The 14788-nt window shown below is 32.9% G+C and overlaps 1 protein-coding gene across 2 annotated transcripts; it reads left to right on the forward strand.

The window, feature by feature from the left end:
• Positions 1-522: 522 nt before the first annotated feature.
• LOC111714906 (suppressor of fused homolog) lies at positions 523-14106 on the forward strand. Of its 2 annotated transcripts, XR_002768117.1 has the most exons (16): positions 523-729; positions 2362-2469; positions 2997-3066; positions 3490-3571; positions 4015-4095; positions 4861-4955; positions 5744-5821; positions 6813-6880; positions 8329-8392; positions 9465-9522; positions 9969-10003; positions 11047-11090; positions 11401-11481; positions 12182-12306; positions 12744-13539; positions 13795-14106. XR_002768117.1 is itself a non-coding variant. In XM_023490124.1 (15 exons), the coding sequence occupies exons 1-15, from the start codon at positions 561-563 to the stop codon at positions 12855-12857; spliced, it is 1272 nt and encodes a 423-aa protein (XP_023345892.1). In that variant the 5' UTR covers positions 523-560; the 3' UTR covers positions 12858-14106. The 2 variants fall into 2 exon arrangements, 1 of the variants encoding a protein (XP_023345892.1); XM_023490124.1 differs by having other exon boundaries at positions 12744-14106.
• Positions 14107-14788: the final 682 nt, after the last annotated feature.

Below are 14788 nucleotides of genomic sequence, written 5' to 3' on the forward strand. Positions count from 1 at the left end.
TGTCTCTCTCTTGGAATTATAATAATGACACGCGGCATTCGGGAAAATTCAAGTCCGCGACGCCCTCCCCAGAAAGTCTCCCTACGGCCCATGCCAATTGATTTTGCAACAACGGCAAAGACGACACTGAACATATTTTGCCGCGTTAAATATTTGAATTATACGAAAATAAAAATAGTTTGGTGGTCGGCAAAAACTAATTTCACCATAATTTCACAATGGTCATGGTGTTATAAGATCAACAGAATACACAGATAAACAGTAAACACAGAAGTGTTTATTTGTGTCTAAGCCGGTAGTTGGAACTGTCCTAGTATACGATTTTTGGACCCCCCCCCCAGCCCCCCCCTCCTATCAATTTTGTACATGACCATTTATTTTTCAGCAAATTTATTATTATTTATTTTTTTGAAAAATCGTTCTGTAGGACAGACCCGTCAAAGCCAATATAACGATTGAAAAATAATCTTTGAAAATCCAACATGCCACGTATAGATACCATATATACTATTGTTGATCAATTATTCGTAATTGATTTAGATTTTTACAGATCAGAAAGAATGGATACCCCGCCTCTTCAGCAGAATACAGGCCACACCCTAGCTCCCGGGAATCGACCACCTCCCACCCTAGCTCCGGGATTCCAGGCTATTGTAGGGGCGTGTCAAAGATTGTATCCGGAGCAAAAAAACCCACTTCAAATCTCAACTGTTGTAAAATATTGGTTAGGTAGGTAGGAGGGGATTGATCTGTTGTAAAATATTGGTTAGGTAGGTAGGAGAGGATTAATCTGTTGTAAAATATTGGTTAGGTAGGTAGGAGAGGATTAATCTGTTGTAAAATATTGGTTGGGTAGGTAGGAGGGGATTGATCTGTTGTAAAATATTGGTTAGGTAGGTAGGAGGGGATTGATCTGTTGTAAAATATTGGTTAGGTAGGTAGGAGGGGATTGATCTGTTGTAAAATATTGGTTAGGTAGGTAAGAGGGGATTGATCTGTTTTCTCAATAACGCCATTGGGTTATTTCTTAGAGAAGTATTGTTGGACCCTCCTCCCCCGCAATTCATCAAAAATGTACATGGTCGAAGTATGACTTACGGCCGCAGCGCCCGGCCCCCTAGCCTGTTCTAGCCGCGGTGTTCGGCCCAGAACTTGTTAAAACATATCTCAACCCTGGAATTAACCAAATTTTTCATATAATTTAACTATGCACATATTTGGCAGCGGCCAAACTCGTGTTACTCGCGAATGGTGCAATGAATTATAAGAAGAGAGAGATTAGTATATATTTTAGGGTTAAGTTAGGTGTTGATATTTCTGGGCCGTGCACTGCGGCTAGGACAGGCTAGGGGGCCGAGCGCCGCGGATAGGACAGGCTAGGGGGATGAGCGCCGCAGCTAGAACTAGCCTGCTATCTGTCTCATACTTCATTGCGGCATTCCCGAGCTACCAACATTTTTTATGATGGGGGGGGGGTCAAAAATCTTTATAAGGATATAGTATTTACTAAATTGATAGAAATGCGACGGGTAGGGGTTTAAAATCTAGAAATTTGCCGGAAATCCAGCGTTGCCCGGAAACTTTCTTCATAAGTCAACTCTTATAATTCAGAAATTTTAAATTTATCTTGGAATACTTCCTTGGTTGTACAGAGTGTCCCCAATTAAAAATTGAGTCAAATCGGTCAAGGGGGATAGTGAGTTATGATCGGCGGTAGAAACCAACAAACTCACTAAGATTACTTTTTTGTAATGAAGTAGATTTGGGAACCCAGCATTGTCTAGAAAACTAAACTTTATTTGTTAACGCCAACAAACTCAGTTGAAATGTTTTAACTAAGCAAAAAATATTATCATGGTTCTGCCAAGTTCTCCATTCAAAATTTAAAGCAAAATGTCAATTGGTTCGTAAGTTATGATCGAACATATTAAAAAACAGAGCTTTCAACTATTTAGAATTATGTCGTTAACATCTTTATTTTTATGTTTAAAAATAAAGAAGTTTTAAAGTTATAACTTTCTGTCGGAAAAAGGGAAAGTAAAATAAGTTAATAACCACGGAAAAGAGGAAAGGTTTCTGTTTGTTATGCCCCCCCTGAAACCAGTGCTTACGATTCATTTAATTTTGATGCGGATCCGGATCCTGGATCCGCACTGGAAAAAAATATCCATGTCATTTCTTTAAAATTTTCTGATTTTTTAAACAAAAAATAATTTTTTTTCCTCGCTTATTTTTATCTTAAAAATTGATGAACCATTCAGAAATGAGGACATTTTTATAATCTCTATAATTCAGGAAGCCAAAAGCTTGCGGATTCTAAGCACTGCTTGAACCATCCTTGTTTATCTAAATTAATTTTAGGCGGGCCTGACCCATTGGATTACATCACAGTATACAGTAATCAAGGAAATTGTACGCACTGGCACTATGTTAGTTCTGGTCTCTCAGATCTTCATGGCGATGGAAGGGGTGTAATTAAAAAAATTAGAAAAAAAATAGATCTGAAGAATATTTACTCCCCTTTTTAATGTAATAATTATAGTTAAAAATCAATGCTACTTTTCCAGAAATTTTATTTATTTCACACCCAACAAGACACATTTGATAGATTTTCTTGATTTTATCGGAGAGTTTTCAAAAATCATTTTTTTTTGTGCATATAAGATAAACATAACAAAGTAAAGGTAATTTTAAAAATCTGTTTCAAAAATTTGAAATAAGCCATTTTACTTTGGCTTAGAAAATGTTGTCTTTGATTCAGGCATTATTTCATTTTAACCTGATTTAAGTAAAAGCAAAACATTAGTTGAACCGCATAGAACCACTTCTCATGTGGCAAGCTGAAGAGTCAAAATTTAGTAGGGGCGGTTATGTCTCGCTATTTATTAAATTTCGTCCCTTAAACTATACAATTAATGCTTAATTAAAACAAACTTAGATATAAAAGGTTGAATATATTTTTTTACTGAAAATTTACACCCGCTGATTGTCCAGAGTGCATCCTCCTGCAGCCGGCCCTAATTCTCCAAGTGGATATGGATTCGAACTTACGTTTAGACTCAGACGGTAAATTCTAATGTTTAGTAATCTAATTTTTTTTAAATCAACATTGCAGCTATGAAATATGCATCAGATTTGGTATTTCAAATTAAATTTTTAATGATTATATCAAACTTAAGAAGTGACTGGATGTGATTTATAGGGTAAACCCACCCTTTTCCTAGTAAAACTTATGGGGTTATCTGGTTTTTTCTTTCTTAAAATTGGTATTATTTAATTGCGAATAAAATTGACTTTGGAAGAAAAAAAGTAAATTTTCGGAAATCAGAATTCTACATTTTGTAGATTGAAGTAATGATCCCTAATTTACGCTGGTAACGATTTAAAGGGTGCCATTGTAAATCTGACAGGACACTATATTGAGGACCACTTGAAATAACTTTTTCAGTACCTTTAACACTACATTCTGCTAAATAATGATACTTTTAGACGAGATGAATTGGTACCACCGGACTGGCCTTTCAAAGTTCTTCAGAAAATTGCCAAATATGTGTTTGAAACGGAAAATAAGGCACATCTAACATCATCTTGTAAAACACCAACATCAACGGATTTGTTTCGAACATTCACTTGGAGCTTCATAATACACAATGAACAAAAAATATTTTGAAGGTTGATTCAAACAAACAACAAATGTTATTGAATTTGATAGACTTAAGATATTTTAAAAGGATGTATTCTTTTTCAGATATTATTAAAAGCTATGCGATATAATTCTTTGATACTTACTTACGACACTATCTTGATATTTTAAACAAATAAATATTTCATAAACCATTAAAACATTTATTTTACGGGGCTAATTTGGGAAAATAATGATTTTTAGGAAAAAATCAATGTATTTTTGCTGAAAAGTATCAAAGTATCAAGTTTAAAAATTATTTTTTTTACCCGTCAATTTATTAAAAATCTGAAAAATATACATCCCGCTATTATGATGGATGTTGTGTGAAGTTAGTGTCTGGTGATCATATAACCTGGAGTGAACCTCTCGGTACAAGTCAATCCATACTAAAGCATCTTATAGTGGCAGAGGTGGACAATTTAGATCATTCATTTCACCCTCCTCCCCCTGTCCTTGAGTCCCCATGTTGAAATATTGCACGATTTGAACGTTGTTATATAAGAGAAGAAAATTTATCAGAAAACAGTGAAATAATGTTTTTTTTATTTATTCTTTCTCTTTGTTAAATTTTACAATGGTATTCATTTATGTATTATTTGGGAACCTTTGTGTTGGAATTGGATACTCATTAAACCGAATGGTTGATCTCGATATCCACTGTAGACACTTCCAGGGTTAATTACCATGCGGGAATACTAATAAAGATTTGATAAATCAAGCATTGATTTTGATATCCACAAGAGTTCCCGTGCCAAATAATGTTTATAAGTATATAAGTTTTAAAAATATAAACTTTAATATCCTAAATTTCTGAAGAAAGGAAGAATAAAGACATCAATCATTTCACAGCTCTGTTATTTGTTTATCAAATATTTACAAAATCGGGAAGAAAATTAAGAATGGTTTAAAATATTACCATCCTAACCAGCCCCTACGGTCTACACCTCCTATCCAGCCCCTAACCCTACTGTCCAGCCCCTACCTCTCCTATCCAGCCCCTACACCTCCTATCCAGCCCCTACACCTCCTATCCAGCCCCTAACCCTACTGTCCAGCCCCTACCCCTCCTATCCAGCCCCTTAACCTCCTATCCAGCCCCTACTCCTTCTTATCCAGCCCCTAGACCTATAATGCAGAATAATTATTTATAAATGAAGTAAGAAATATTTGTTAAGGATCCCCAGCTTGAAGTAATAAATACAGCGCTGGGTCAACTTAGATTTCTTCAGATTTTTTGTGTCACAGAAGATGAACTCAAAGCTGTACAAAGGTATAAACAAACAGAGCTCATGGTCATGGTCTTGGTCATTTGAATAATGGTCACCCATGATGGTTATTGGTTTTGACGGTCATGGTATTTGGGAGAACTCTAAACAATGCCTGTTGACAGTTGTCCAAATTTATAGAAACAAAAATTGTCTAAAATACCGTCGTCTATTTCTGATATTCTTATAACGATTTTGAATTTATTGTTCGAGACAAATGTATTTTTTTCATTTTGAAATATTCTTAAGACATATTTTCTTTTCACTCATCTTAGTAAATTTGAATGAGTTTGCAAGTTACTAAGAACTGCAGGCCTTGTTAATATTGATTTGCATTTTTTTTATCTGAAAATTGACCCATATTTAAAAAATGTCTTTCTTTAACAAAAACTTACCCCAGTCCGAGTCTTGGAAGAAATCATCATCTTTGGAGTACTATTGGAGACCATCTTTCATTGGAGACTCCCACATTCTCGTCTTCAACGAAAATTTGGGGGTTTCTAACGAAAATCTGGGGGTCTTTAATGAAAATCTGGGGGTCTTTAATGAAAATCTGGGGGTCTCCAATGAGAATATGAGGGTCTACAATGAGAATAATGGGGGTTTCCAATGAGAATATTGGGTCTCCTATAAGAATATGGGGGTCTCCAATGAGAATAAAGTGGTCTCCAGCGAGACGTCCATTGGAGTCTAATTTAAGGTGGTCTCTAATCGTAATCCAATGATGATGATTTCTTCTCAGACTCCCTCAGCCCCTGTAATTAATTCATTTAATATCTGTTAATATGTTTAGATGGAACGGACCCGGTGTTATTAGCTTACTTAGAAATTCTCCGGTAGGGGGTAGTCTTTTAGTCACAGATATCCAGAGGTATATCATACCATACATATTCTCCGGTAGGGGGTAGTCTTTTAGTCAAAAATATCCAAAGGTGAATGAAATTAAAATGAAACTAAAATGAAATTAAAAAGAAATAATGGAGAAATTCAGAGAAATAAACACTTCGATTCAGAAAATCAACGTAATCTTCAATGCTATCTTTGCATGGAGGGTCACTTAAAAGCAGTGCTTAGGATCCATTTAATTTTGATGCGGATCCTGGATCCGCTTTTCAAAAAAAATGGATCCGGATCCGGATCCGGATCCAGGTCATTGATCAAAAAAAAAATTTATTTTAGTTCAAATATCTTTTCATACCTAAAAAAATGTTAAACATTTTAACATTTTTTTATACTATTTTTCTACTAGTTTGCACAAAATGATAATGATTTTTTTACTTTATTGGACGAAAAAAAACAGGTCTAATTCATATTAGCTTTTAGTAGAAGGAGGGCGTTTGGAATATCTGCCTTCATGCAACTCCTTAGATCTGATTTGAATATCTTCAGGGCAGAGAACAGTCTCTTTATACTGGGAACACAAGATGTTCCTTAGCATCTGTATCTTTTTAGCATATGTGCGCCCCCTCCCTTTTCCCCCTCACTCTTACACATCCTTACACCTTAATTTGTGAAGACTGAATTTGCTTAGTTGCAATGGGGAAAAGGGAGACTTCTCCCCCCCCTCTCTAGTTATTAAAGGGGGGGGGGGGTGCACGGTGGAGGTTAAGATTTGAGCAAGATAGAAACCTGAGACCCTGAGAATATTTTTAAAATCTGTTAAACAATTCAAAATAAGACATTTTTAAGGAAAAATAACGCTGTTTTGCACATTTTGAAAAATAAAATTGTGCTTGGATCCGGATCCGTGGATCTGCATTTTTTTGCGGATCCGTATCCTAAGCACTGCTTAAAAGTACACTTTAAGTCCTTTAAATAATAGTCACCAATGCATACTCGCAATATTAATTTTAATATTTTAGATCGTTATCACTGTTTGCGTATTCTCCTGAGACTAAATCGATGGTGGATGCAGGCATAGCAGCTGAAGGTTAGAATTGGGAATATATTTTACAGTAACACCCCTGTCCTGGGGCACCTACTTAATGAATTTTCCCGCAAGCATGCCAGGAACTTTTTTCGGTTCTTTTATCGCTGAAAGCCGGATGGGAAAAACCTCGGAAGAGAAGGAATATCATCTTCGTACTCATTTTCTCATCTCAAGTAACAATATAATTTTGTATACAAAAAAAACGGTTTTTATTAAACATTTTATGATAAAAACTTTACATTATTTGGAAGGGACTGCTTTATAATTATTTAGTGCCCTCTATTTTTAGAGGGTCATGAACGATGCATTAATTTACCCTTACAAGTTTTATCTCATCAATAATGTAGAAGTTGTCCAGTTTTCTATTTTATCTTTTACAATATCCATTGTTTCTGTAGTAAGAAATCAACAAGTCATTTTATAGATAACTCTCGTTTGAAGATAAATAACGTAAATGAGAAATCATGGAACTATCATTCACTCTGGATCAAACAAAGCTTTAAAGGGAGTGACCGGCAATTTATTGTAGTTGAACAGATAATGTAGTATTGTGGAGAAATTTGTTAAGGAATCATTTGAGATTCAGAAGACGTTTTTACGGTGCATATTTGGTCAGGAAGAGCTCAAATTCAATCTTTAAAATCCTTTCAGATTGTTCATATTTGAGGGAAAGTTTAGAGAATCTGTCTTTAAAAAGTTAATCAATAACGACGACTAAAAATGTAGTAAAAATTCTACAATAAACTTATTAGTTGTATTGGAACAGATTGTGAAAATAAAAATTAACTATTATCATCGAAATAAGTAATCTTATTCAGTTATTGGTTTCTGTATTGTCTCGTTAAGTTTACAAACATTTTCTGTAGATTTCCGGGAATTTTTATTGAAAAGACGACATTTGAAAAATTTATAGAAATCTGCGAACAAATTAATTAAGAATAAGAAATTCAATATAATGTCATTATAATCATTTGTCTTGATCTTGTTTTCTATTTATCACTGTTTTAATCAGATGGATTGAACTCTAGGCTTTCTGTTTATGTAGAGCATCAATATTCGATATTGGGTTTTAATTCGTTCTCAAAAACTTGTATATATCTTCTTTATAATAAAACAAGACATGTATTCATATATATGTTGCCTCTAGCCGGCCAAACGGCTGGACCAAATGGACTGAATTTTTTTGTGGACACTCGTGGGTGGCCGGGGGGTGTGGAAATTAATTTTTTTAAAATTAGCTGAAACTTTTTGAGTGGGGACATAGGCTAAACAATCGATTGTTTTAAAATCAATTCTTTTTTATCAATTTAAAAAAAAAAAATTTAAAATCAATTATTTTAATCAATTTTTTTAATTCGAAATTGTTTTTTATTTACGAAATTTTCTTTAAATTTCACGGGCAACGCTCGGCCTCCAGCTAGTGTATTATACAATTTGATTGTTCCTAGGATCCAACTTGTGTGGTATGGCTGCGTGTATTTCCTGGACTGAAACTGATGTTACAGCCTCTAGGTTTAGAATCTATATATATATATATAAACTTGTAATCTCTGTTTGTTTGTTTGTTTGTTTGTTTGTTTGTTTGTATGTTTGTTTGTATGTCAGATCACAGCTCATAAACCCTTGATCGATTTGCCTCAAATTTTGATTGGGAAACACGGAATGTTCTTCGCTTGGTTTTTAGAGTCTAATTTAAGTGTATCAACTTTAATTGCAAAAATGTTCCCAGTAAATCGACTACTTGTGGGTTAACTGCAGGGGAAACTATAAATAACCAGAGCTAGGAACTTTTAAATAGTGGCTATCGGGATTAATTCTTGATCCACTCTTTTTCTTAATCTCCAGATTAAAGAATGCTTGTTCTCCTCTTGTTATTAAACTCCAGATTATTAACTAATCAGGAATAATAAGGAACTATTCTAAAGTTTTAAGCTCTGGGCAACGCAGGGTTCCAAATATATATGATAAGAAAGGGGCCAGGGGCGTATATAGGCATTTTTTCAATGGGGGGGGGGGGTGAAAATAGAAAATGGATTTGTAGACAACATTTTTTTCTAAATAAATTTTTGAATTTTCAAAAAGTTTAAAGTCAAGTGTTTCAAAAGTTTTTTAAGTGTTTTATTAAAAGTATTTTAAAAGTTGTTTTATATGTGTTTCAAAAATTGTATGATAGTTTTATTCTACCAGCGAACAATTATGTTAATTATTAAACAAAAACAATAAAGATTTTTTCGTTTCCCTTCTTAGATTCTAACATTTTATCAATATTAAAATTCACACCTTTAAAACATGAGTTGCCTCAAAAAATTTTATATAATGACTGAATTGATTCATTGATATATTGGTTGGTTGGTTGGTTGGTTGGTTGGTTGGTTGGTTGGTTGGTTGGTTGGTTGGTTGGTTGGTTGGTTAGTTGGTTGATATGTAGAGAACAAGATTTTACAGGAGATTCCACATTTATTTGATTGATTGATTTAATGGATGGTTGATCAATAAATGAATGGATAGATTGATTATATGGATTGATTGATTGATTGATTGATTGATTGATTGATTAATTAATTAATTATTAATCGATTTGTAGAGAACGCGAGTTGACCGGAGATTCTGCATTGTCAGATTGGGCTTCTCTAGCTCAACAGGTGGATATTTTAAAGGGGTCTATATTTTCAAAAAGATAATTTTCCCCTTTTGGGAATTTTTTTTGTTCCTCCAGAAAGGTTTTTTCGCTGAATTGGGTTAATTTTTTGGGGGAAAGTGTTAAAAAGAATAAAGATATTGCCTGTTAATGTCTCAATTTATATTTTTTACCCCAAATCATCAAAATTATATTTAAAGATAATTCTAAAAAATATACACCCCTGATATTTTATGAAAAAGGCAAATATTTAGAAATATATATATTCTTTGTTTTTATCTTAATCAGGATCTTTTTTTTTCTCCTCACCCTTTTCATTCAGTATGGAACAGAAATTTGAAATAGTGAATATACGGACTTTTAAAATAATAATTCCTTAAAAATTTTCTCTAACTGTAACACTTTTCTGTACTGTTCTGTAGTTTAATACTACAATATCATTTATTTTAGTGTGACCGATTAATATACAGTGGTCTTAATTCCAGGTTAGAAAAATTACCTAAAATTTATATTTTGAAGAAAACTGAAGTTAAAGAGAATTGTGATTTTTTGGAATTAATGATGACGACAAAAATATCTATGTCGAGAATATCCTTTTCAGTATCCCTATTTAGTTATATATTTAGATTTTTTCCCAGTATCCCACAATGTTAAGTCTTGTTCTCATCAAAACTCGGAATGCGCCAATTCCAATTGTGAAAATCCGCCTAATAGAATATTAAACCGGTTTTTGAACTCAACTCTGTGGAAAATAAGATGCAGCTTGAATCCGAAAGCTCAAGTCGTAAATAAGGCCCAAGGACAGCTTAAACCCGAGCCGTATTTTCCCAAAATTTTTAAATCGCGGGCTCAGTATCCCTATTTAGTTATATATTTAGATTTTTTTAGAAATTACAGAACAAACTTTTTCATCTTAATTGTAAAAAAAAACTTCTATATACTATTTATAATGTAATATAATTGCCAAGTAATAAGATTTAATAAATAATTTAGAATGACTTTACATTTATAGATCAAGGATAATACTAGATTTTTTAAAGCCAAAAATAATATTTTTTCCATCATTGTTTCTCTAAAAAAAGTGATTAAATGATGTATGCTGCACATCTGCAGGGACAATTAAGGACAATGTTAGAATTTTACACTTTTGAAAAACGACTCCTTCTTCCTCAGTGTTACCCAGCTACAGTATTCAAGTCATAGAATAATAAAAATACAGATAAAACACTAGATGAAGTCTTTTCAAGATTTAGAGGTTTTTCGTTCACGATAACCCAGAGGCAGAAGCCTAAAGGAGTTATGCGTATGCTCTCTCTCTGTCTTTTAATTCAACGCACCTTGCGCGTATTTTCTTTGGGCCTCTGACTCAGGGTTATTGTAAACGAAAAATCCCTAAAACTTAAAAAGGCGACATTTAGTGTTCAATCTGTATTGTTAATTAATCTATGATTAAATTGTACCGTTTTAAATTGAGGGTTATTTGAATTTACGTCAGCTGTTCCTTAAATATTTTTGTTATTATTTTTAGACGTGTATCTTATCCAAGAGGAGTAGCCTTAGCTTGTAGTCTAGGTACTTATTTTTTAAATCAATATTATGTTCTGGGTTGGCTTTTATAGAGAGAAATTACATCCAGGAAAAGCTGGGCTTCGAAACTATTGAATTATGTTTTATGTTTTCAACCAATATAATAATGTGTTCTAGTTTTTAGCCAATATAAAGCTGGAATAATGAATATGTTTGTTTTCAATTGATATTTGATAAAGATTTGAATCATGTTCATATTTCAACCAATAGGAAGTTAGTATTTTTTTAACCAATTGGAAGCTTGTAGTGTGATTTAATTTTGAATCAATAAAATCAATTATTATTTTAATTTCAGAAACTGCCCGGTATCTTCCACTTTGCATTCAGGGTCGCCTTAAACATGGATTTCACTTTACTCTTAAATCCATCTTAAAAGGTAAAAAAATGTATCCCGAGTCTGAATTGAGCACCGGCTTAAATCTTAAAACATTGAATACAATTTTAAGAGGAACCAACCATATTTAAGCCGCGGCTAAATTTTTTTTTAATTCGGCCTCAGGCCTCTATTCATAACCCTTATGTATGAGATATTTTATATAAATCGAACGTTTCAAAAACCTTTGATATATTGGAAAGTGAGGAAAAAGGTTTCCATGTTACCATTGTTAATCGTTTAAAGTAGTTTTCACTTTAAATTACACTTACAGTCCCTTTAAATTACACTTACAGTACCTTTAAATTACACTTACAGTCCCTTTAAATTACACTTAAAGTCCCTTTAAATTACACTGACAGTCCCTTTAAATTACACTTACAGTCCCTTTAAATTACATTTAAAGTCCCATTAAATTACACTTACTGTCCCTTTAAATTACACTTACAGTCCCATTAAATTACACGTACAGTACCTTTAAATTACACTTACTGTTCCTTTAAATTACACTTACAGTCCCATTAAATTACACTTACAATCCCTTTAAATTACACTGACGTCCCTTTAAATAAAACCATCCCTAACCATTTTGGAGGATTGGAACGCCTTTTTTTTGCAGCAACTTTCATTACAAACAGGAAGGTAAAAGGTTTTGAAGTAAAATATTCACCCTTGACTCCCTGACATTGTTTTTAATTTTTAGAGACTGCCGTTACATTTGTGACGGGTCGGGTTGCAGGAACCCTGGTAGGTCCCGGCAAACATTTTGCAGCTCAGGGGGATTGGTTGCAGGTTCTTATACCAGAACAATTCCTGGATCAGTTTCAGGTAGAGCTTTCAGATACAACCCCCCCCCCCCATTTCGCTCCAGATATCCCTTAAGATAAACATGCTCAGTGCCCACGGGTGTCCCTGAAACCTTACAACCCACCCCCTCTTAGTTAACCCTGAAACTCGACGTCTAAGCAAATAGGATAATATTATCCTATTTTTCGATTAAACATTGATAATTTTTAAATGTGGTTTTTTCTGAAAGTAGTTGCAGATTTATGCATCATAATTTAACACTTTTCTGAATAAGATTAAAGGGTCCCGTGGAGAATTGGATGTGTCGATATATATTGAGAATAAGATATATTCTGATATATCGTGGACAGCTATTTATGGTGACTGGTTGATTGTTTTATTAAGGGTTTTTATTGATTTCTTGATTTATTAATTTGTTAATCAATTGATTGATTGATTGATTAATTGATTACATTCAGGAAAGAATTACTGTCGTGGACTCGGAATTACAGTTGCCTCACACATTCCAGTTTCCGGAAATAAAACTTTCTATTTCCGTTTTATCCGACACAGCCCAGGTCGGAGTTGTATGATAAGTCAGACAAGAAGAAAATTATTCGATGCGTATCTTCGGATTTACGAAGTACGCACATCCGCTATACTACACTTCCAACCTACTAGCTCGTGGTTTTTCAGCTGTAAGTTGAACATGTTGCCGCAGCGCTCGGCCCAGAGATTGTCTTTATCCTAACCTAACCTTTCAAATAATACAAAATGTAACCGTTTTCCTAGTTCCGATATTGCAGTAGGTCAGAAGTTCAGCAGAGGGGATGTTGCGCAAAGACATTACCTAGCTAACATTCACTGCAGAACTGAACAAGACGAAGGAAACAATGAAACGACAATTTTTTCTCTTTATTACATCCAATGGTTCAACATAATTTTTAACCCTTGGATTCGGATCCAAGAGGCAGACTTTAATATCTCAATATATAAAAAATTTTACACAGTTTTGGATTTTAAGAATCTCTCAAAATTAGTAAATTGTTTTGAAAACGCAATTTTGGTGAAAACGGATGATGAGAATATTTTTACATTTATATAGTTTTATACTTCACAATTTTATATTTTAACAACCATATACAGAACTGTAACTACTCATTCAACGATTTGCAATCTCTTGTTGGCGGATTTGTTTCTCGACTATAAAGACGATATTTGACTCTCAGCCAATATGTAATATAATAATTCATTCCAAACTGTCGAATCTCAAAGGTAATTAATTATAAATTTTACTAAACAGAGTATCATTCTAAGAGAAAAATGGATTTTTAGTGACTACTTAATAATTATATAAAATCTAAAAAATTTAAAAAAGTACTTATTACTGATGGTAGATTCACTAGATAATACTAGTGTAAAATCGTCATTTAATTTCAATGTTCATTTTTACTACAGCATTAAAACATTTTAAAGATTGTCGTTTGTAGGATTTCAATAAGTCTTTTTTCTCGTTTTAAATAAATTTAGTGTTTCTCAATGTTAATGTAATCCAAGATTTATAATATTTGTGACTAAATGTAATTATGATGTGTAAAAAAGTGCCTAATTAAAGTAAACTTTAAATAAATTGCAGCAATTATTTATGGTTGATTCACGAGATAATACTAGTGTAAAATCGTAAACAATTTCAGTATTCATTTTTACTACAGCAATGGAATATTTTAAAGATGGTCGTTTGTAGGATTTCAATAAGTCTTTTTTTTCTTGTTATAAATAAATCTAAATGTTAATGTAATCCAAGATTTATAATATTTGTGACTAAATGTAACTATGATGTGTGATAACGTGCCTTTTTTTTAAAAAATATTTTCTTAAACATTTTACCGTTCTTGTTTGTATAAATTTATAATTTGATTGACTTTTAGGGCGAATTGTGCCACTATTTCTAATAATAAGGTTAGCTGTATTTAAATTGTACATAGGAAAAATAATTTTTGAAGATTGTTGAAATGTGAATTTCTAAAAATCTAATCTCCATTGAAGGCAAAATGTTTTAATTCTGAATATTTGTTTTATAATATTAGAAATAGCTTGATTGAATAAACGAATTATTTTATTTTCACTTTTTCCCTCATTTACTGTTGGAAGATGACAAATTTCCTAATGGAAACTTTTTTGACTAAACGGCAGCATTGGACCTAAAATTGGATCCCATTCCTGTGCAAATAGTCGAAGAGTATCTCCCCCCTTTTCTTTCATCATGTTATGACTTTTTTTATCGCCGATTAAGAAAAAATAGATCATTAAAGGAGTAGACAACATTTTTAGCCACAACAATTAACCGGAGAAATGTTTTTAGTTTCTCTAATATTTCATTTATAATACTTAATACCATAGAAATCGACCTCATGAATTACTAAATGTATGTTAACGCAACTTCTACAAATTTATTTATTTTTGAAAATTTGAACCATTTTATAAATATATTATTACGCAATCATTAAGTTTGCCCTTTAATGCG

Source organism: Eurytemora carolleeae, unplaced genomic scaffold, assembly GCF_000591075.1.
Source record: "Eurytemora carolleeae unplaced genomic scaffold, Eaff_2.0 scaffold1673, whole genome shotgun sequence".
Taxonomy (NCBI): Eukaryota; Metazoa; Arthropoda; class Copepoda; order Calanoida; family Temoridae; genus Eurytemora; species Eurytemora carolleeae.

Excerpts from the sequence above, each read along its gene's own strand:
- LOC111714906 (XM_023490124.1), top strand. The coding sequence starts at position 561 with ATGGATACCCCGCCTCTTCAGCAGAATACAGGCCACACCCTAGCTCCC. Across the intron at positions 3,067-3,489 it reads CTTACGTTTAGACTCAGACG|ACGAGATGAATTGGTACCAC; the intron begins GTAAATTCTAAT and ends TGATACTTTTAG. Across the intron at positions 9,523-9,968 it reads GGGCTTCTCTAGCTCAACAG|TGTGACCGATTAATATACAG; the intron begins GTGGATATTTTA and ends CATTTATTTTAG.